The sequence below is a fragment of the Pituophis catenifer genome, unplaced genomic scaffold (assembly GCF_029215685.1).
Source record: "Pituophis catenifer annectens isolate HBS135680 unplaced genomic scaffold, rPitCat1.0.hap2 SCAF_2, whole genome shotgun sequence".
NCBI lineage: Eukaryota > Metazoa > Chordata > Lepidosauria > Squamata > Colubridae > Pituophis > Pituophis catenifer.
Genome location: NW_027256882.1, coordinates 280,475,663 through 280,499,846, shown reverse-complemented (window position 1 = coordinate 280,499,846; position 24,184 = coordinate 280,475,663). Strand labels below are relative to the sequence as shown.

The 24,184-nt window shown below is 38.7% G+C and overlaps 1 protein-coding gene across 2 annotated transcripts in view; it reads left to right on the top strand.

The window, feature by feature from the left end:
• The first annotated feature begins 276 nt into the window (after positions 1-276).
• WDR7 (WD repeat domain 7) overlaps positions 277-24,184 on the top strand; it is a 224,561-nt gene continuing 200,653 nt past the window's right edge. For both annotated transcript variants that reach the window (XM_070935976.1, XM_070935975.1), the window contains exons 1-12: positions 277-440; positions 4,208-4,314; positions 4,583-4,661; positions 6,294-6,468; positions 8,470-8,546; positions 10,472-10,591; positions 11,264-11,409; positions 12,692-12,806; positions 13,798-13,939; positions 15,135-15,377; positions 18,812-19,032; positions 22,353-22,548. In XM_070935976.1, the coding sequence (XP_070792077.1) occupies positions 282-440; positions 4,208-4,314; positions 4,583-4,661; positions 6,294-6,468; positions 8,470-8,546; positions 10,472-10,591; positions 11,264-11,409; positions 12,692-12,806; positions 13,798-13,939; positions 15,135-15,377; positions 18,812-19,032; positions 22,353-22,548 (1,780 nt within the window). In that variant the 5' untranslated portion in view covers positions 277-281. The remainder of the gene's footprint in view (positions 441-4,207; positions 4,315-4,582; positions 4,662-6,293; positions 6,469-8,469; positions 8,547-10,471; positions 10,592-11,263; positions 11,410-12,691; positions 12,807-13,797; positions 13,940-15,134; positions 15,378-18,811; positions 19,033-22,352; positions 22,549-24,184) is intronic.

Here is a 24,184-nt window from a genome sequence, read left to right as displayed (position 1 = left end):
AGTCTGCTCTTCTTCTCTTGCTAACCTTAGTTCATTTGGAAGAATTAAAATGCCTTCGATGTTGTGTTATCTGTAGTTGTGAAGCATAGGATGGCATCAATCCACTTACTACCACTACTTAGATGTACTTGCTGTACGTTCACAAGATCATATTTCTAAAATCCTACTAAAGAAAATGAGTTCTTGATGTTTTTATGTTATCTTTATGTTTTATGTTATCTTTGATGTTCAACTTTTGCAGTTGAAACCATATTAATTGCATTTTCAGGCGTGAAACCATAATGGCGGGCAACAGTTTGGTCCTGCCAGTTGTGCTGTGGGGACGCAAAGCTCCTACTCACTGTGTATCCGCTACGCTATTAATGGATGATGTTTCAATGATTGTCACAGGATGTCACGACGGGCAGATATGTCTATGGGACCTCTCTTCAGATTTAGAAGTAAGTTTAATTTGTGGAATTAGGAAATTTTTCAGAATGATACACAAGTTTTATTTGAAATGTTTTAGAAATATAGTCTAAGTACATAAGTTTTATTTGAAATGTTTTAGAAGTATAGTTTAAGTACATTTCTATACAGTTCACTTTGAATTGGGTGCATGTTTTGTAATTTCTTGAAAAAGCATTGCTAACAGTATCTTTGTGTTTCCTGGGAAAATCCTTGCTTCCTAAACAAGAACAATCAATATATGTTATTGATATTCATAAGCTTGCTTTTGTGGGGCTGCTGGTTTTTTTTTTAAAAATCATTAAATCATGGAAAATCAATGAACTCTTTTGAAAAGTGGCTCTGCAGGGCTTCCTTTCTCCTATGACCCTTTGGAGGTCAACATGCTTAGATTAATTTAAAAAGAATAACTAATTCAAATGCTGATTTTGGAATGCACCGTTTCTGTTTCTCCAATCCTGCTTCTAAAAATGCACTATTGATTTATTTATTTCCAAGGCATGCAGAGCGCTCGTAATTCGGACCAAACCTTTGAGCAATTTTGATAACCAAACAAATAACCTAAAGTCTGAAATCATTATTGAATACTTTTATATCCCTTTTTGTTCAATTCATATGGTCAGATATTACATTCAGTTGCATTTGCAGCATATTCATGAAGAAACTTAACATGATGTTTGTGTGTCTATATTTTTCTTGACTGTACACCGCCTTGAGTCCTACGGGAGAAAGGCGGTATAGAAATATAATAAATAAATAAATAAATAAATAAATAAATAAATAAATACTGCCTTAATATTAATATTAATATTATTAATATTATATTAATATTAAATGTATTAGTGATATCTGTTCTGGTAAAGGGAAGTAACTTTCAAGAATATATTTTCTGTTTTTTGCTTGTAACATTAGATAAGAAAGAAAAAGGTGGCTAATCCCATACAAATTTTGAGTAGGCTATTCCCCAATTTTCGTAGTTTTGGCTTTATCATGCTTCTAACGGATTAAAAAAAATGGTCTTCTGCAGTCACGACATAAGCCTACGATTTGAAAATCAGGCTTGTTAGATGTTACATCTTTTCTAGCCTGCTCTACGGAGTGGAGAGTTGGTATCTAACAGAAAGCCACTTGAAGAGACTAGAAGCATTTGAAATGTGGATTTACAGACGGCTGTTACGTATAAACTGGGTTGACAAAATCAGAAATGAGGAGGTGATAAGCCGCCTGGGAAAGCAAAGGGAAATCATCAAAACCATTAAAAAGCGAAAGTTAGAATATTTTGGAGCCTGGTGGCGCAGTGGACTAAGTGCTGTTAAAGTAGCATTTAGTTGCCAGCTGCCTGCAATTATTGCAAGTTCAAATCTCACCAGGCTCAAGGTTGACTCAGCTTTCCATCCTTTCGAGGTAGGTAAAATGAGGACCCGGATTGTGGGGGCAATAAACTGACTTTGTATAAAAAAGAACACCACTTGGGGCCCCCTGAAAGCCCTACTAAGCAGGTATATACAAAAGTATGAAGGCTATTGCTTAATGCATTGTAAGCCGCCCTGAGTCTCCGGAGAAGGGCGGCATATAAATCGAACTAATAAATAAATAAATAAATAAATAAATAAATAAATAAATAAATAATAAATAAATAAATGTATGTATGTATGTATGTATGTATGTATGTATGTATGTATGTATGTATGTGATACGACACCCAGGAAAATACACCATACTTCACTTAATCCTCCAGGGAAAGATTGAAGGCAAACGAGGTCCAGGCAGAAGAAGAACATCATGGCTTCAAAATCTAGGGGACTGGTTTGGACAAAATTCAACAGCACTTTTTTGTGTGACTGTTGATAAAAATAGGATTGCCAACATGATAGCCAATGTCCGATGACGGATATGGCACAAGAAGAAGAAGATGATTCCCCAGTTTTAATTTGTGATCCATTTAGAAGAAAAAGCTGTAAAATCTTTCTTAGCAAGTACCTCCTAACAGTGCAATTGCACTGGATTCTTTTGTTTCCCACACAAAGAATAGTGCCTAATTGGATGCTCTTTTGGAATGCAAAACACAGTGTCAAATACAGCTCCAAGGGACTACCTTGACCATCTTTCACATATTGGACCAGTTTTCAGTTTTCATGAATTGTAAATAAATCAACCTGTGGAATCGTCTTCCAAAGAAATATTCATTACCTTTAAAATAATTTTTGAAAGAGCAAGATGAATGATACTTATCTGGCAGAGGATTTGTGTGATGCATGCCTTTTATTTGGAATTAATTAAAGCCATATCAAAGCCCTTTGTTGCAGCAAATTATTCACCTTCCATAGTGTTGCCATCAGACTAAAGACCTTGAGGATTGGATCATTTCCTATACAGTCAATTATAATTTCGGAAACCAGTTATAAACACTCTTAATGGTAGATCACATGTTTGGAATAGCTGTTGCCAAATTGACAGTCTTCATGCTTGAATGACTTGTGCGACCTACTTTTCAAAATTATGAAGAATAATGTTTTCTCAACTTTTCATACTTTGTTTTTCCAAATCCCTTGAGATAGTAATTATTCACTCATAATTGGGGAAATAAAGGTAATGTGAAACCTCCAAATAACGTGTCCCAAATAATAAAGTCCAAGGTATCCATCTTCTTTTTGGTTCTGCAACCCAACAAGACAGACACAGACTTCAGAGGATAATTAGAACTGTAGAAAAAACAGTTACTACCAACCTGCCTTCCATTGAGGACCTGTATACTGCACAAGTCAAAAAGAGGGCTGTGAAAATATTTACAGACCCCTCACATCCTGGACATAAATTGTTTCAACTCCTACCCTCAAAACAACGCTATAGAGCACTGCACACCAGAACAACTAGACACAAGAACAGTTTTTCCCTGAACACCATCACTCTGCTAAACAAATAATTCCCTCAACACTGTCAAACTAGTTATTAATACTGCATTACTATTAATCTTCTCATCGTTCCCATCACCCATCTCCTCCCATTTATGACTGTATGACTGTAACCTTGTTGCTATCCTTACGATTTATATTGACTGTTTCCTAATATGATTTGATTGCTTACTTGTATCCTATGACTATCATTAAGTGTTGTACCTTATGATTCTTGACTAATATATCTTTTCTTTTATGTACACTGAGAGCATATGCACCAAGACAAATTCCTTGTGTGTCCAATCACACTTGGCCAATAAAGAATTCTATTCTATTCTATTCTATTTTCAAAGTCTATTTATTAGGTACACGTTAAATTGGCAAGGGCTTGGTGTAATTCCGACTCTGGACAGGATCCAGAATTACACCCAATAAAAGCAAAAGTATGAAACTTCCCCCGAGTCACAATCTTCAATCAGTCCTCAGTCCAACAGTCCAGTGACTCCAGATTCCACCTTCGTCCAGCTGCAGGCTTCTTCTCTGTTCCCACAGGAAAGGAATGCAACCTAGACACAACATTTCCCCTTTATATTTACAACCCCCCTTTCAACAGTTAGCAAGTATAAGCCTGAAGTATTATTAAATTCATTTACTTACAAACTTAAAAGCTAATTAAAAAAAAAAACATACAAAGACTACAATCAAATATGGCTACCCATATGCCATTTTCAGGGTCGACAGGTATGAAAAGTTTACAAACGTCTGTGCTATTCTCATGCCTTTGACAATGCTTTTTATTTTTTTTTAGTTGTATTTGAAATTGAATAATGGGGTTATTTGTGTGGTTTTTTTCTCCCTGATTCTAGATAAATCCTAGAGCTCTCTTGTTTGGTCATACAGCATCAATCACTTGTTTATCCAAAGCCAGTTCTTCAAGTGAAAAACAGTATATAGTGAGTGCATCTGAAAGCGGGTAAGGATTTTCTTTTTGAGCCAAGTTTTCTGTTGATGACTGAATTATTTTAGGTCTCTTATAAATACAGTATTAAATATTACCTTAAAATCTGCTTGGGCAATATTTTTTTTGCCTTCAGAGGCAGTCCAGGTATAATTTTTGCATCATCCTTCTACATCTCCTCTTCCTAAAATGACCAATCAATAAACAATTGTGGGGCAGGGAGAGTACCAAATAATGATTGCTTAACATTCATACCTACATTGCCTTCTTTTTCTTCCTGTAGAGAAATGTGCCTTTGGGATGTGAATGATGGAAGGTGCATTGAATTTACAAAACTAGCCTGCACTCATACTGCCATACAGGTAAAACACATTTAAGTATGGATTAAACTACAGGTAGTCCTCGACTTACAGCAGTTCATTTAATGACCGTTCAAAGTTACAGTGGCACTTAAAAAAGTGACTTACGACCATTTTTCACAGTTATGACCATTGTGGCATCCCCATAATCATGTGATCAAAATTCAGACAGTTGGCAGTTGGGTCGTACTTTGCTGTGTCCCAAAGTTCAGTGATCCCCTTTTAAAACCTTCTGACAAGCAAAGTCAATGGGGAAGCCATATTCACTTAACAACCGTGTTACTAACTTACCAACTGCAGTGATTCACTTAACAACTGTGGGAAGAAAAGTCATGAAATGGGGCAAAACTCACTTAACGAATGGCTCACTTAACAACTGAAATTTTGGGCTCCACTGTGATCGTAAGTCGAGGACTACCTGTAGCTGTGTATAAATATAAATATAAACAAATTTGTAGGCTTCAGTGTATTAAACCGCTTTTGAGTTTTGCTTTAATCTGATACGGTTTTCAAGTGACTCAAATACACAATACAAGTATATCTGTATTTTTATGTGATGAAATATTTGAAAATTAAAACTATTAATAATCTTTTGGAGAATTGGCAAAACAACCACAAAAAAATGAAATAAAATTATGGCTATTTTGAGACAGTTAAAGGCACCTGTTTTTGCTGTCTTTTAGGAGCCAGCTGGAATGCAGAAATAGTGAAAGTCAGGTAATTTGTTACAGGGTAAATCTGATTTAAATAACATTGATTTAAATAATGATTTATATCACTAGTCAGGAAAATTCAGTTTAATTATTTACTGGGTCAGGAGGATTCCATTAATCATTATTTTCTCCTCAAAATATTTGATACAACCTTATTATATACTCAGAAAAAGAAGTAGCTTTCAGTTTTAGGTGGTAGGCGCTCACCTTTATTATAAATTTTACATTAATTTTCATTAAATTCATTAACAGGATTGATGGTTTGATCATTTTATTTAGTATCCAAGTGGGTATGCGCATATGAATGATTAGAATATGAAACAACTCCAGTTGAATTAATCAGGAATGTTTACCATAATTATTGTTCTAAACAGTTGTATGAGCTTTGCAAAAAAGGTGGCTGCTTTTAATTGTTCAAAAAGAGGTAGTCCTGGGGGTTTTGTTCAATACCTTTTTGAACGCTTACTGTCATCTATCTTTTGTATTTTCAATGGTTAATACTTTCTGAGCTAGGTAGGTTGATAGCCTGACTAAGTGGCTCAGTGGCTAAGACACTGAGCTTGTCGATTAGAAAGGTTGGCAGTTCGGTGGTAGACCTAGTACAGGTCTCCTGCGTGAGCAGGGGTTGGGACTAGATGACCTCCAAAGTCCCTTCCAACATTGTTACTGTTACATTTTTAACAAAACATTTAAAGAAAAACTTGCAGATCTAATGCAAATTCTAAAAAATGACTTCAATTAATTCATCTTTTAAAAATCATTTGTTTTTACTCCCCTGGATTGATTGCTGCGATGCTGTGTTAACAAAATGACTAAGCAGTTATGAGCATGCATGATACTTATAAAGAAAATCTGATGATTTGGCATTTGGGGTACCGCATATTAGACTGGCTCTGATCTCCTTCTTCCATTCTTCTTTTAGTTCTATCAATTCACAGCTGGGACTCAGCGTGAAGGGAGATTGTTGTGTCATGGCCATTATCCAGAAATTCTTGTTATGGATGCTACCAGCCTTGAAGTTCTTTATTCCTTGGTGTCGAAGATTTCCAAGGACTGGATCAGTTCTATGAGCATTATTCGATCTCACAGAACACAAGGTGAGCCAATAACCGTAGTCCAGGTTCTTATTTTTCAGGAATTGTCTTGGCAATCATAAATAATAATAATAACATATGAAACTTATATGCCACCTGACTTCAAACAACACTGCCTCACAAGAATCCAAGACCTTACAGTGAAATCAATAAATGATAAAAGATGGAACGAAGTGAGGGGCCTCATGATCCCTTTTCAAAGTCCTGGGTGGAACAATAATAAAGAAACAAATTAATAAATCATTAAAAAAGCAAGGCATGAATCAGTTCAGTCACGCCTGAATTTGGCTTTGCACAATTCTTGCTGATGCCATGACTATTTTCTATTTCATATGTTATTTCGTTTACTTCATTTTATATTGTTTTATTATTGTATTTAGATTGTGTATTGTAAGCCACTTAGGGTACACTAAATAGTTAGGATACAACTACCGTGTTTTCCTGAAAATAAGACCTCCCCTGAAAATCTCTCCCCTGAAAATAAGCCGTCCCCCAAAAATAAGCCCTCCCTGAAAATATTTAAACACGTGCAGCCAGTCCCTGCCATTTCCTCTGGTTAGTTAGGGAGACAGAACTGGAAATCAGGTAAGACGGCAAGGGGTGCCCTGTCTTGCTCCACATGCCCCATGTGGATAATAAGACCTCCCCGAAAATAAGGCCAAGTGCTTATTTCGGGGTTCAAAAAAATATAAGAGAGGGTCTTATTTTAGGGGAAACATGGTATTGGTAATAAATTCATTTAAAACAATGTTAGGATGTTTAAAGCCAAGATTAAGGAATGCTTTGCATATGCTTAAAAACTAAATCTGTGAGAACCAATGAGGACATCAATCAACAAAAACCCAATCTCCATCTTCAACCCACAATTTGAAAGAGGAGCTGTCAGAGGAATTCTGGGCCATAAGCAATTCCATAGCATAAGAACAGCCCACAAAAGGCTGAAGATTTCATGTACCTTCATGAAATCTTCAGCCTTTTTGGATTAGGTAGCTTAGTCATTGCACCATATACTTAATGTAGAATGAGAAAATATCAAGACTAAAGGAAGTTGCCTTTCATCAAATCAGATCTTTGTTCAGTTTCATTTGGCTCAGGTAGCTGCTCATCGTAGACTGAACAGAATATTTTGCTTCTGAGAGTAGAGACTGGATCTGAAATCCTTTGTATGTCAAGAAATTGGTTTTCTACTTACCAACATCATATCTATTCCCTTGAGCTTCTCAGCTCATGAATGTGACCTATAGTAAATGTATTTCTTAGGTTTTATCCTCAGCATCTTCTTCTCATTGTGAATTGTGGCCCGCCAATAGCCAGCAGACCTGGCAGCAGATTTGAACAGTGAGGAGGTTGGGGAGGAACATGGGCCAGTCCTGGAGTCTGGGGAAGGCTCGGACGATGGCTCTGAGTCAGAGGCAGAGAGGGGGCCAAGGCCATCTGGTAGTTTTTTGCTGCCTCCAGAGTCTCCGGAGTCTGACGTCAGCGAGGCAGAAGAACAGTGTGAGCCTGTTCCCAGTGTGCACATGCACAGAGCTTCCAGGAGACAGGAACAATTAAGGAAACAGGGCCGATTTGGGAGTAAGGCTTGGAGATGATTGGCCCCTCCCATAAGACATAAAAGAGAAGTGAACGGGACGTGAGCTTTTGCAGGAAGCAATTAGTTTATCTGGCCGATTCAAGATTTGAAAATTCTGTTTGTGACTCTGGGCCAAGTTTGATCTTGCCCTGTGTCTGGAAATTAGCTCTTTGGCAGCGTTCCACGTGAGATAGGTGGATGTTGATAACCTTCCTCTGAAAGACTGTTTATCAAGCCTTGCGGATTGTAAATGAAAGTAATTTACAGCAGTATGAATTAAAGAAGTTTGCCAGGACTAAGTTTGTTCTGTTTAATTTCTAAGGAAGCCTAGGTCAAGAACAGTGTGTGGGTCAGTTAAATGCTACTGAATTTATGAAATAATTCCAATTCTGTGTCTCTTGTGGGACAATGATTATTTTTTTCTTCTCTAGAGGACACTGTTGTAGCAGTATCTGTGGCTGGCATTCTTAAAGTATGGATTGTAACTTCTGAAGTGAGTCACATACAGGTAAGGAAAAACAAATATAGTTTTACGATGATAAACTTCTTTTTTCCAGTATTGCCAGTCTGACTGACTTATTTTTTCACTGCTGTGTTACCCTTGAAAGATTTTTAGCAATATTTCTATTTCTGCTGAGATATGCTATCCCTGATGCCTGGCGGTTATTTAAAATTTGTTGAGTGGAAGGTTTGTTTGTTTTTCCTAAGCTATGATTAGGAAATCTCCCACCTGGACTATTGCAACGCTCTCTACATGGGGCTCCCCTTGAGGAGCACCAGGAGGCTCCAACTGGCGCAGAGTGCGGCCGTACAGGTGGTAATGGGAGCGACATGGCGTTCCCATGTAACAACCCTCCTGCGCGAGCTGCACTGGCTCCCGGTGGTCTTCCGGGTGCGCTTCAAGGTTTTGGTTACCACCTTTAAAGCGCTCCATGGCTCAGGACCTGGGTATTTGCGGGACCACCTACTACCACCAATAGCCTCCCACCAGCTGGTACGCTCCCATAGAGAGGGGCTCCTCCAGGTGCCGTCGGCCAAACAATGCTGACTGGCGGCCCCCAGGGGGAGAGCCTTCTGTGTGGGGGCACCTATTATCTGGAACGAGCTCCCCCCGGAGATAACGGAGGATCCCGGATCTGCGCACCTTCCGCCGCGCTCTAAAGACCTTATTATTTCACCAGGCGGGCCTGGCCTAATTTTCTCCCTCTTTCATAAAAGATTTTTAATTTTTTAATATCTTTTAGTATTTTATATATTCAAATTTTAAAATTGGTTTTAAATTGTTTGGGGTTTTAATTTGTCTGGGCCAAAACTATTTAATTTGATTTTAATTCTACTTTTAAATTTTGTATGTATGTATTTTATTGTTTGGCTGTGCGCCACCCTGAGTCCTTCGGGAGTAGGGCGGTATAGAAATCAAATAAAATAAATAAATAAAATGATTAGAATACATTCATTTATGCCAGGGGTGTGTCAAACTGGCAGCCTGCAGGCCAGATGTGTCACCCGCAGGCCACGCCCATACCTAGCTTCGCGAATGAGAAAAATGTCTTGATATATCACGTGACGGCAACATGACGCCGCAAGTTTGACACTCGGGATTTATGCAGACAGAGAAGATTTGATATTGTAAACTGTGGATTAAATGTGGATTCACCTTTCAGTTTCAGTTTTAGTTCTTCAGTTCTTGTCCTGAATATTTTACCTGTTTCAAGAAAGGAAAATTCGTTCTTATCATGTTTCTAGGGCTCAGTTTTTCCCCAACAACAGTTGAATTCTAAATACGATTGTATACTGTAATGGAATTTTAAAACGATATAAAATTGACTATTTTGATTAAAGAAAAGAATAGAAATACTTTTGTTTCCACATGGAGACCACTTCTGAACTTTGTGATTGAAGTGGAAAAGAATGAAACTTTGATTTTGGGTTTTACCAATTAGATTGATAGATCCTTATAAAAATGGCTAGTTTATATTATTACGAAAAAACAAATAGTTGTGGTTTGATGTTAATGTTTTATTTTACTGCAACACTGGGATTCGGAAGTCAACCCTTCTTTTTCTTTTTCTTAACTCTTCCTCGCTTCTCCCCCCCCCCCCACTTCCCCCAATAGCTTTCCTATTTAATTTCATATTTTGTATCTTATTTTATTTTATAACTCAATAAAATGCTAAATGGAAGAAAAAAAATTACCCAAAAAAGGAATTTTAAAACGATACACTGAATTTAAAAATAAGAAATACATACTGTCAAAAATATTTGTATTTTGAAATCAATCGTTCTAGATAGGATTCAAGGCTAGAAAAGGAATGGGACAAAGAGAAATAGAAAAGAGAAATTTAGAAAGGCGGAGTAGAGAGATAAAAAATTGTATTGTGGATTATTGCATAAAAGACTTAACGTTTCTCCTTCCTTTTAATCTCTTCCAAGGATACGGAACCGATCTTTGAAGAGGAATCTAAACCAATTTATTGTCAGAACTGCCAGAGCATTTCCTTCTGTGCATTTACCCAACGATCACTTTTGGTAGTTTGTTCTAAATACTGGAGGGTAAGGATAACCAGTTAAGTGAAAGCTGGCATTTCTTTGTTGTTCAGTCTGATGTACTTAAATTGTGCATGAGGCAAACATGCAAAAAAAAAAAAAAAGTCTCCAGACAGCAGGACTGTAAATTGATTCGTCTATGGTGATTTCTCTGCATAGCTAATTGCCTCAGGGTACATGAACTCACATACATAGTTGCTGGACTGCTACCTTTATGGAAAACTACAACCATTTAGCCAGATGTTAAAATAATATTTAATAAAATATTCACAATGCTTTTGCTTTCAAACTTTTTCCTTTATTTTTTTTTAGAGAGAATTATTTCTGATACTGAATATATACTTTTTGCAGTATTTTTGCATCTTGCCTCCTTGTATGGCCTCTCATACATGAGATCGATATATATATTTTTTTCTGCAGGTTTTTGATTTTCTGAATTGAAAAGTTTTATCGATGGTTTATATTTTTGTTGTACATTTCTAAAAATGTTCTTTAGGTATCCTAAAGATGTAAATTCCATTGGGTGTCTTTTGCTTTTTTTTTTTTTTAATTGAAAGGGTTTAATAAATGCATTTTTTATAAAGCACTAATTGCAGCCACTATGAGAAAGGCTATTTGTATTATGTATATATATCTTAATTTACAATTAATTTATGTTATGCAATTACTTTTCTTTAGGTTTTTGATGCTGGAGATTATTCCTTGTTATTCTCAGTCCCAAGTGAAAATGGACAGACATGGACAGGAGGTGATTTTGTGTCAGCAGACAAAGTGATAATATGGACTGAAGATGGACAAAGTTTTATATATAAACTGCCAGCCAGGTATGTGATATTACTAGGGCATAAATAAATAAAGATTACTATCTAGAGTTCTGTGTGTTCAGACAGAATGAGGGATAGTGATACTAATAAATTAGTTTATCAAACCATACATTTTTTACTGATCTGTCATTAGAACAGAGAGCAAATTTGGTGATATGGTTAAGGCATCAGGCTAGAAACCAGGAGTCATGAATTTAGTCCTGCTTTAGACAGCAAACTTGAGCCATTCACTTTCTCTCAGCCCTAGGAAGGAGGCAATGGCAAACCACTCCTTGAAAACCTTGTCAAGAAAACTACAGAGACTACTCCAGACCGTCTCTGAGAGTAGCAATAGCACTTAGACTTAAATACTGCTTTATAGTGCTTTGTAGCCCTCTCTAAGCGGTTTACAAAGTCAGCATGTTGCCCCCAAGAATCTGGATCCTCATTTTACCGACCTCGGAAGGATGGAAGACTGAGTCAACCTTGAGTCGGTCAGAATCAAACTGCAGGCAGTTGGTAGAATTAGCCTGCAATACTGCACTCTAACCATTGTGCCACCACGGCTCCTTGGACATGTTTGATTGGAAGAACAACAACAACAACAAAAATAGAATACATCTCAGTACTATGAACTTGGGCATCATAGGAAACTGGTATCAGCTTTATTTCTTTCTATGTGCAGGATAGAATTTCTTTTGATGTGCAAGAAAAGAAGAGAGAGGGACTGTGACAGAGATTAATAAATATGTTTGAACTGGCTTTATTATGCAGTTTGTGAAGCTGAATGAAGGATAAAGTTGATATTGTCAGTGTGTAGGTGATTAGCTTTTTAAATTTCCCTGTGAGTAGTTAAATTTAGATCTGCAGAAATGTATTATTTCTACCTCTTTGCTAATTTTGTCAACTTAATTAGGCAAACCAGCTCCTGAACTATTCTTAAGTTTGGATAATGGCTTTTACCTTTATGTTAGATCGTATTGTACAAATTGATCTCGCATTTTAGAACTATTTTTCTTCTGTTGCTTTTCATGTGGATTTCTACATTATTTCTACATTTATATTTAAAATATCAAATATAACCCCTTCCCATTTTAACTCAGTGTTTCTCAGCCTCGCACTTTAAAATGCGTGGAATAACTCCCAGAATTCCCCATCCAGGAATTCTTAAAGTTGCTGAAGTTAAGAAATACTGCTCTAATAGATCTATTCCATTATTATAATGTGGATGTTAAAGCTGCAATTTGAGATATGTTTTTTAATTGTTATATGAGCTGGTAGATATAAACATTCTGGTTTCCAGTTGCTTACCAGCTAGCAAGTCATTTCGAAGTGATGTTGGAAAAGTGATTGAAAACCTCAGTCCTCCTCAGCTCTACTGTACTGTAGACCAAGGAGAGCAGAAAGCAGACAAACAGGTAAGATTTGACCTGCTTTCTTGTTTAGAAGCTTTATTTGGTTAGAACATGGGTGAAATCCAGCAAGTTCTGACAGGTTCTGGAGAACCGGTAGTGGAAATTTTGAGAACCAGCAAATACCACCTCTGGCTGGCCCCAGAATGGGGAGGGAATGGGGATTTTGCATAATCCTTCCCCTGCCATTCCCACCAAACCACACCCACCAAGTCACACCACACCCACCAAGCTGCGCCCACAGAACCGGTAGTAAAAAAATTTGGATTTCATCACTGGGTTAGAAACTAATAATTTGAAACACTTTTGAGATAATGGACACGTTGCTGCTTACTTATATTTTGGTACTGATTTCATTTTTTTCACTTAATATAAGAGCGCTTTCTATAGGGAGATATATCCAGCAGTTTTGCACATGTCCTTTTGGTATCCCAAAAATTCCTATTCTTCCAGATGTTTTTAATAGCCATTTTCTTATACTGGGATGCTTACTTTTTACATCATTTTTATTTTCACGGTTTTTCAGGTGCAGTTTATTAACACATTCTTTTGGGCTGTATTACAGGGTGTTGCTGTTTTTGTAGCTTTTAGTTTGTCCCAAAGATTCCAGATCTGGGGGAGATTGAAAATCAAATAAACAGTGTTAGCTTTGATTTGTATTTCTTTAATGTGCCTTTTCTGCACACCATCTTGAAATTATATTATGTATTGATTGGTTAAAAGAGTGATAACAATTGCTGCTATTGAATAACCTCTGTCTTGCACACATGCTATATATTGCACATATATACTATATATCTTGCACATACACTGTTTATTGTGTAAGGTTAGATATACATTGTTAGTTATTCCTTTTATAAGACTATTGTTCAGTTAACAGTCCTGAAATTAAGATCTCAGATAGGCAACATAGCATGACACAGACGTGATAGAATTGGGATTTACTCTACTTGTTAACTTGTCTAAAATGCTGTTTCATATCTTGTTTGTTTTACAGTTATTAATCTGCCCTCCTGTCACTCAATTCTTCTATGGACGTAGGGAGTGTTTCCATAAATTACTAATCCAGGGAGACTCTTCAGGGAGGCTCACCATTTGGAGTATTCCAGATTCACTTGACAAGGAAACTATGACTGAAGGTAATTGTTGTCACAGAAGGTAGTAGTACCTAGTACTGTAACTTTCAAGAAGGACCAGCCTTGGTTTCTATTTAGATGAGGAATCAGGAGACGGGGAGTTCTTGGTGCTCTCTGAGCTTGGTTGTTTGCTTGCAAATGTTTCATTACTCAATGTATGCACCAAGACAAATTCCTTGTGTGTCCAATCACACTTGGCCAATAAAGAATTCTAGTCTGTTCTGTTCTGTTCTGTTCTGTTCTGTTCTGTTCTATTCTATTCTATTCTATTCTATTCTATTCTATTCTATTCTATTCTATTCTATTCTATTCTATTCTATTCTATTCTATTGTCAGGGGTCCCCAACCTTTGGGCTACGGCTCACTAGTGTGCCGTCAGCTGTTGGCAGATGGGCCGCGGAAACAGTGGGTGAATCCGGGCACACATGCATCCCCACTGGTGTGAGCAGCAGGTGCGTGCATGCACGCACGCTCCATTTGCATGAGTGGTGGGCAGGCGTGCACACCCACCGCCGACGCAAATGGAGCTGCGTGTGTGGGTGCTTGCTGGCCGCTTGCACAGAACCATCCCCTCTTTCCCCCGCCCCTTGCCGGTCCGCAAAACCCAAAAGGTTGGGGAACTCTGAACTAGGTAACCGTCACACTGATATTATAACTTAGTTGGATAATGAAAATGTCTGCAAGCAAACAACCAAGTTCAGAGGGCACCAAGAACGCCACAATTCAACCCAAAATTACAAATATTCTCTTCTATTAAGTATCAGAAAATACCCAAGCTGTAAATTAGACTGGTAAGATGAAAACATATCCCCAGGGACAAGCCGCTTCTCTGTTGCTGCCATCGAGAGTCGGGCCCCACTTGAGGGAAGCATTATATGCATTTTATATTTAATTACAGGAATTAGCAGATAGGTTTATCTTATCCTTCCTACTCTTCTGCCCAATCCTTTAGAATTATTCACCATGGTTTACTACCCTACTCCCTACTAGCCAGTTTCCACCCCCTAGTAAATTCCCTCCTTACTGCTTCATTTATGATTCACACAAGCAAATTCTAAACTGCTATGCAAGGCCAGGCACAAGCTTAATTTTTTTAAAAAAGATTTTGGTTCAGTGAAAATTATCTGTGGCATTGCTTTTTCTGAGCCTTTCATTTATTTAATATTTTAAATGTATTTTGTTTTTTTTAAAAAAACAGGATTGCCGGTTACTACTTCTACTTCTCTACAAGAAGCGTTTAGTAAACTTCACCCAGCTGGTATTATAGATCAGTTGAGTTTCATCCCAAATAGTGACGAACCTTTGAAGGTGACAGCAAGTGTCTACATCCCAGCACATGGGCGACTGGTTTGTGGTCGTGAAGATGGAAGTATTGTGATTGTTCCAGCCACTCAGACTGCCATAGTTCAGCTTTTGCAAGATGAACATATGTGCAGAAGAGGTGTGTGAAATAATAAGGGCTCCGGGATGATTTATTAAATCGTGGGCATTAAATTGGTTATCTGTACAGGTAGTCCTCGACTTATGACCACAATTGAGCCCCATTTTTCTGCTGCTGAGACTTTCGTTAAGTGAATTTTGCCCTATTTTACGACCTTTCTTGCCATAGTTATTAAGGGAATCCCTGGAGTTGTTAAATTGGTGACATGATTCTTAAGTGAATCTGGCTTCCCCATTGACTTTGCTTGTCAGATGGTCGCAAAAGGAGATCACGCGACCTTGGGACACAAACAACGGTCATAAATATGAGTCAGTTGCCAAGCATCTGAATTTTGATCACTGAATTTGGGGATGCTGCAATGGTCGTAAGGGTGAAATACAGTTAATAACTTTTTTCAGTGCCGTTGTAACCTTGAACTGTCACTAAACGAAGTGTTGTAAGTCAAGGACTACATGTATTCATATTCAACTGATATAGAAAAGGTTGTTCCATTTATGCATGGAATAATTATTGCTTGAAATTGTTATAATCGTTAAATTATTATTTTTTAATTTATGAATTATGCTGAAAGTACTTTGAGTTTATTTCTGAATGATACGGCAATATTTCAAAGAGTTCAAAGCATTTCATAAAAATAAATTTTAATTGGCATCATTTATTTTGTTCCAGTGCCTTGCATTTGTAACCCGAACGGGGTAATAGGATCAGAATACCCATGATGGTGAACCTATGGCATGCGTGCCACAGGTGGCATGCGTAGCCATATCAGTGGGCATGCGAGCTCAGGTCTTCTGGGCCCACCAGAAGTAGGGAAACAGGCTGTTTCCTGCCTCCGGAGGGCATGGGGATAGGTGGTGGGGAAGGCCCATTTTTCTTTCTCACCAGGGCCTCTCTAGGAGTCTGGGGAGGGCGAAAACGGCCTCTCCCCTACCCCCAAGGTTCTCCGGAGGCCGAAAATGGCCTGTTTAACAACTTCCAGTAGGACCGGTGGGAAGTTGAAGTTATCAAATGGGCCATTTTTGGCCGCTGGAGGACCTCCAGGGGGGAGGCTGTTTTTTGCTCTCCCCAGACTCATAGAGAGGCCCTGGAGGCTGGGGACAGCAAAAAACGGGCCTTCCGGTCCCACCGGAAGTTGTTAAATGGGCCGTTTTCAGCCTCCGGGGGGGGAGGCCGTTTTCGCCTTCCCCAGACTCCTAGAGAGGCCCTGGAGCCAGGTGAGAAAGAAGAACGGGCCTACCAGGCCATTGTGTGCCAGGAGTGGGGGGAGCGGGGGGGGGGGTCGCATGTGTGGGGGCGGGACGCATAGAATTACGGGTGTGGGCACACACACTCGCCCCCCCCCCCAGCACGCGATGGCAAGAAGGTTAGGCTTCACTGCTGTAGACTCTAATAAATCTGTTGTAGGACCGGTCAATTATTATTGTTGCTTTTAAAGTTACTGCAAAGATCAAAGATGGGAATATATTGATGATAATATCTTTGTGGTAGCAAAAGGATATGTGGCCTGTCAATGAATTTGGTGATGATGATGATGATCTTCATCATCTTCATCATCCCAGGAATAAATAATAGGACACTTGAATCAGTTGCTTCACGTGCATAATGAAGTAAAAATAAACTCACAATTGAACGGCTGTCAGGTAGTGAGTGAATCACCTTGAATAAATTTATTAGAATGGAAGGTTACTTTGAATAACTGGTCCATATGTTTCACTTAACAGAAGAATGTCAAACGACAAGTACCATTCATCAGAAACTATGATTTGTACTGAAAACAGGATACCTGTTTTAAAGTATCTGCGGTGACTTCTTCTGAATCCCATTTAGAGAAGCAGTGAAACATGCTGTACGAGGGGCTGCCCGTGTACACTTCAGTAGGTTCACATAATACGACTGCTTGACAAGCTACAGTAGCTCCCACTAGTGTTTTTGTGTGCAATTTAAGATGCTGGTTGTCATGTGCAAAGCCTTTCAGGGCATAAGGCTGAGTTGTATGTAGGCCCCAGTTATTTTTGCCTAATAAGAGGTATATGTTCTCTTGTCAGTCTGCCTACCCTGTGGAACAACATACTCCTAAGATTCAGGTGGCCTTAATCCTACCTTCCTTATGGAAGACAATCGGGGTGAAATGCTACCGGTTCGGACCGATTTTCCTGAACCGGTAGTAAAAAATGCTACCGGTTCGGTTGAATCGGTATTTCCGATGATCAGCTGGGCAATGATCAGCTGTGACGTGCGATTTATATTAGCTAGAATCGTCGGATTTCCTGCTTTCTAGCTAATCTAAATCGCGTGGCACATCTGATTCCCCCCCCTCGCTGTTCTACTTACCTTTGCAGACTCAGAAGGCTTCAAAATGTTCCTTTTTTTAGTGCTGGGTGGGTGCACCTCAGGTGCGCATGCGTGCGCGAAGCACACACTCGGTAGCAGTCTCACAGAACTGGTAGCAGACTTCAGAGGATTTTATCGCTGAAAACAATAGTTTTCCTGTTAGCACAGTGCCACAATGTTAGATGACCTCTTTTTTGGGGGGGGGGGGGTACTTGTGCAGATATAACAGGCAAGGTGTCTTTTATTTGGGGGATCTTTGGTTGCTTTTAACTGGATGTAAGCTGTCCAGAGTCATAGACAAGTTGTTGGCAACAGAATTAAACAATTGAATGAATTAAATAAATAAGATCTTTTAAATGGTAGCCATCTTCAATAAGTGTGATTTTCAATCTTCCTACTCTCGAGTTTTTCATTCTGTTACAAAGGTTTCTGATTTGGATACGTCTGACTTTTGCGAATATATTTTCCATTTTCCTGAAGGAAGACAGTGTTTCTTTCAAGCTTTTGTTTATTTGTTGGTTTATCATTGGAAGCCTCAAGTTATTAACTATCACTTCAAATGGAATTGTCTCTGTGTTGAGCCCCAGCTGGGACTCACCATCACTGGGGCCTGGGGGACTCTGTTGGGACTCTGCCAAGACTCTGTTGGTTAAACTGAGTGTTAGAAAGAGATATATCTTTGGCCCTAGAAGGTGAAACATACCTAGCCGCTTTTTTGTACATATTTCATGCATTGGCCATCAAATATGTAGCAATGCATGTACCATTTTGTCATAGGGAATTGATCTCCCATCTTCTTGTAGCTTAACTTAATGTGAGGTTGGGTATGCTACATGCTAAATGCCAATTTTATTAACAAGTAGCAAATTAAATGGGAGTAACCTTGTCAAAAAAAATTGGATTGAAAATGAACTAAATTAGAAATGGAATACCGAGACTTATCACCAAAATCTTTTCCTACTGTACAGTGTTATTTGCATATCTTTATTACACAAACACATATGCGCTCCTGTTTCATTTTCTTCTTATCTTGAAATGACCAAGAATGCCTGCAGACCCAAAATATGTGACATTTTGTGTTTTCTTCTGCTTTAATGTTTTAGGTTGGCCACCTCACAGAACTCTGCGGGGTCATCGAAACAAAGTCACCTGTTTGCTGTATCCTCACCAGGTCTCCTCTCGTTACGATCAAAGATACCTGGTCTCGGGTGGTGTAGATTTTTCGGTCATTATATGGGACATCTTTTCTGGAGAAATGAAGCACATCTTCTGTGTGCATGGTGGAGAAATCACTCAGCTTTTGGTTCCTCCAGAAAATTGCAGTGTAAGTTAATGAACATCTCCTTGGCTCGTGCCTCTCTTAAGACTAATATAAAGAATAATATTTCAAGACTTGAAATTGTTTTGATGAAAATCTTTTTGTATTATTAGTCTAACTTGTGTTTATAAACTTTTATTTTATTTTCAAAAATTGGAATATCATTTTGAAAGGTAATGTAAAGGACAGTATACAACAGAGTTGGCTGAAAAATGGGCAGCTATATAAATGTTTTAAATAAAATAAACGAAACAGAAAACAGTAAAGCAGAATATCCAAAGTACCATTTAAATACAAATACTTTATTATGCATACACTCACTCATGCCTTCAGAAGTGACAGAATAATTTGTCCAATTTGTGAGGTTATTGCAGACTTAATTCCTGCTTAATTCAATGTTTAAATTGTGAACAGAAGTTCACAAGTACTTTGATATTTGCAATTTAGGAGATGTTGCAGTAGTAACAAAGGGACTAATGGGAATAGATGCACACAAATATCTATTAGTGGAAAATAATAAATAAAATTATGATACGGTTTAGAACATTTTACACAGAACTGTATATTTGGGAAATGGTTTATAAAAATATATAGTTCCAATAAAGGAGAATTATTTGTAGCTCAGGGATGAAATGAGCGGTCCTTGGTAGTCTCTGAACTTGCTTGTTTTCTTGCAGGCAGTTCATTACTCTAGGTAACATCAGTGCTAGTAAGGAGTGCTGTTGTCAGTTTATATTCTGGTGTTTTACCTGTCTGTGTGGGTGGGGCGGTCTTAGAGAGTCTTTGGATGGGCTGTTTACTAATAGCTCTTTGGCAGTTTCTTGATTGGAGTATTGCTTACTTGATTGTTGGTCTGAAGTTAACCTTGGAGTTAATCTATGCTGATCTGAGTGCTGATTACTAATGAAGAGGTGATGGAGTCTTTTTCTCTTTTGGGCTGTTTGATTTTCTCTTTTGTATAGTCTATAGATGTTGTTAATGTCTATGTGGCACAATGGTTAGAGTGCAGTACTGCACGCTACTTCAGCTGACTGCCAGTTGCAGTTCAGCAATTCAAATCTCATCGGTTCAAGATTGACTCAGCCTTCCATCCTTCCGAGGTGGGTAAAATGAGGACCCAGATTGTTGGGGGCAATAGGCAGACTCTGTAAACCTCTTAGAGAGGGCTGTAAAAGCACTACGAAGCGGTATATAAATCTTAAGTGCTATTGCTATGTGTGTATTGATGGCTGATTTGTCAGAGTGCCAGGCTTCTAGAAATTCCCTGGCATTTTTGGACTTTTAAGAGAGCACCAAGGACCCCTCAAAATATATAGTCCTTAAAGCAGAGATTCCCAATCTTGGCAACTTTTAAGACATGTGGATTTCAACTTCCAGAATTCCCCAGCCAGGGAAATTCTAAGAGTTGAAGTCCACATATCTTAAAGTTGTCAAGATTGGGAACCCCTGCCTTAGAGGATTCCTGCTTAGAAATTCCTGGAAGTTATATAGAGGAAAAATAATGGGAAAAGGGGAGCAAACCCCACAGTTAATAGATGGTATAGGTAAGATGTGAGTGGCTGCCAGATCCAATCATTTTTATGCTCTAGATTCTAGACTGCAATAAGCCAACTTGTTTGGCAGGAATTAAAGTCTCATATAGCTTTTGGCTCACTATACAAAGAGTTATTTTATTGTGTTTAAATACCTTACATAAATGCCAAACCATATAAATAACAATATCTTGTTCTAGCCTTTCCCAGTGTGTTACCCTCCCAATGTAATGGATTGTGATTTCTGTAATTCCCAGTTGCTGGCTGTGGTAGCTAGGAATTAATGGGAGCTGTTGTGTAATATTTTAGAAATCATACATCTGATCATCCCAGCCTTTTTAATTAACACATTTTTGTACTGAAAAGTTTCCATATTCAGGCTTTCCTTTCTTCCTGAGGAATATGATTAGCTCTGAACATTTTATATGTGCTACTTTTGAATCTTAGTTAGCAGAGAACTGTATCAAGGCACCTTTTGCAATGGTTGACTCCCATACTGTGGTGGAATTCAAATTTTTTTACTACTGGTTCTGTGGGTGTGGCAGGGGAAGGATACTGCAAAATCCCCATTCCCTCCCCAGTCCTGGGGGAAGGATATTGCAAAATCTCCATTCCCACCCCACTCTGGGGCCAGCCAGAGATGGTATTTGCCGGTTCTCTGAACTACTCAAAATTTTTACTACTGGTTCTCCAGAACCTGCTGAATAGTACCCCTGCTCCCATATTCCTTTCTAAACTTACTTTCCCTAAAACCATGCCCTATCATAACTGTGACCTTTCATAATATGTATCCTTAGAAGGCCAAATCCCAATGGTACGTATGTGACAATTAAGAAAATTCCCATTGTAGTAAATCACTGACAAAAGCTTGTCTGGCTTGCATATCAATGTAACTATTGTTTAATAATGTAAGCAATAATGGTATTGGCTGTATTGCCTCAAAAAGAGAAGGCAACAAAAGTATCGTTCTTTGATTCGTGGACTGAGGATATCTATCTTTTGACCGATCTTTTGAATTTCAAAGTCTTCCTAGAAATTGCCATCATGGTCAGCCCTTCAACAGAGCTGAACTGATAGCACTTTTGCATTATGTCCAGAGTAACTTGCAAAACACATCTGATGTAGAGAGTAAATGTTATACTTAAAGTGAGGTGATTTAGGGTTAAGTGTTCATACTGTGGTAACTTGTGATTTATGGGTTTTAAGATTAGAGAGGGTAGTTGATGGAAAGTAGGATGTAACCATAGAGAGGAAATACATAAAATAAAATATATATCTATAAGCGTTCTCAAGAATACTAGAAGCCGTTTCTTTAAAAGTGCCTCTCCTGTCCTGTCCTGTCCTGTCCTGTCCTGTCCTCTCCTTTCCTCTCCTCTCCTTTCCTCTCCTCTCCTCTCCTCTCCTCTCCTCTCCTCTCCTCCCCTCCCCTCCCCTCTCCTCTCTTCCCCTCCCCTCTCATCCCCTCCCCTCCCCTCTCCTCCACTGCCCTCCCATCTATTTTCCATATTTTCTTTTCATTTCATTATTGCTTCTCTTTATTCTTCTTTAATTCAAAGTTATTACTGTTTTTATTTCTGTTGAAAAACTTCTTCAATAAAAATTGTGTTTAAAAATGTTCACACTATGGTAGGTAGAATTCAAGCTGTTAACCTCCTTTTTTTTTTTTCTCACCACACAATTTGCCCTAATTTATTCCATAAGGAAAGAACATTTATTTCAACATAAAATATTGAAAATATAAAAGATCTACCACTAAGAAAAAGATGATCAAAGATACTGTTTTCTCATTTTCAGTCAAGGGTGCAGCACTGCGTGTGTTCTGTGGCCAGTGACCACTCAGTAGGACTTCTAAGTTTACGTGAAAAAAAGTGCATCATGTTAGCCTCCCGGCATCTCTTTCCTATTCAAAACATAAAGTGGAGACCTTCAGATGACTACCTCGTGGTTGGTTGTACAGATGGTTCTGTATATGTATGGCAAATGGATACTGGTAAGTTATCTACGTGCAAAGGACTTGGCAAAGGACTTTTTTTTAATGATGTAGGACAGTGCGGTCTCCAACCTTTTCACCTTGGCAAACCGGCAGTGGTGAGGGAGAGGGAATGGTTTCGCACGAGTGTGTGTGTGTGTGTACCACTTTCACAGATGCAGCTTTGGTCACACACTCGTCCACCATTTCCGTGGCCCGGTTCCAAACGGGCGGCCGCTCGGCACTGGGTCGCGGCCCAGGGGTTGGGGGCCCCTGATGTAGAGAGTGATTCAATGCTACTATTCAATCTTATATTAACAAAGGAGTGTCATTTCTATGTTTATTTTTTTGAAAGAAATCTCTTTTCAGAAATATCCCTGCAAACTGTCAGGATTCCAAGTAATAGACCCATACCAAGCAAAACTTTGAGGCAGATGTATTCCTCAAAGAATACCTTTACTGGATATATCATATTGGCACGAATCTGGTGAAAACCGACTCTGAAGGTTCCCACGGTTTTCAACTAGTTAAAAGTTTTTTTCTCTCAACCCCAAAACAATCGGTCACATGGTCCAATCATATCGCTGTCTGGTGGTCTGGTGACATCACTCGTCCTTCCTCCGGCCAGGTGTGAAAACGTCCTTGGTTCCCAAGAGAAAGTATTTTATTTTGACTACACAACCCCATCTATCTCTAATCCACCTTCCCTATCCCTCAACTCCAGTGTGGCAGCATTGAAGCTCCAAGATGGCTTCAGCCAGGCCAATTTCAGGGTTGACACAAACTAAGCAATGCCTTTCTAATACAAGATAAGAGGAAGAAGTCAGAAATACTTTTTTCTTTGACTTGAGACATATATTTCTTTCTTTGCCTTGCTAAGTCTAACAAGGCAAAGAAATTTGTTCCTAAACTTCAATAATGTTTTTCTTTTAAACAATACAGATAAGCCTGTCAGAGTTTTGTTGAAGCACACACAAGCAGACTATTAAGCAGGATTCAAATGTCTTTATATACATAACAACACATGAGGCATATACCCTTGTAGGTTTTTTCATGTTGTAGAGAAGAGAAATAGCAAGTAGAAACACAGCACAAAATGGAAGCACAAAATGGAGAAGAGAGAAGCTAGTGCCCTCAAGCTTATATATATAAAAGTTAAGCCACACCCAGGCGCCAAACTGTCTCTTATGGTCCCATACAACAAATGCTATGTTTCAGTTACCAAACAGCCCTCATTGGCTGACCCGTTGCTATGCCCTATTCCAGTTATACTCTGACACTCCTCCCTTCATAACTGGAATAGAAATAAAATCTATTCCTCGCCTATCATCCATTCGTTCAGTGACCCTTTAAAGTTATGAGCCTGATGAAAAACTGGAGTTGCAACCGGCCTTCGAACTTATAACTGTTGCACTGTGGTTACATCATGAAGTTCAAGCCAATTACGACCTCCCTCTGCCCCTCCCCCCCCTCCCCAGTTGATCTTCATAGTTTTTGTCTGCTTCCAAGTTCTTGGCCTTCTGTGAGGAGATGCTCTGAGGCTCTGGTGCTTTTTACCACACGATGGCTCTGGGACTGCTTCCAGCTTCACATCCTCACTTCTACTCAGCAATAACCACCCACAGGTCCCCCGCTCCTCACTGGTCACCAATGCACT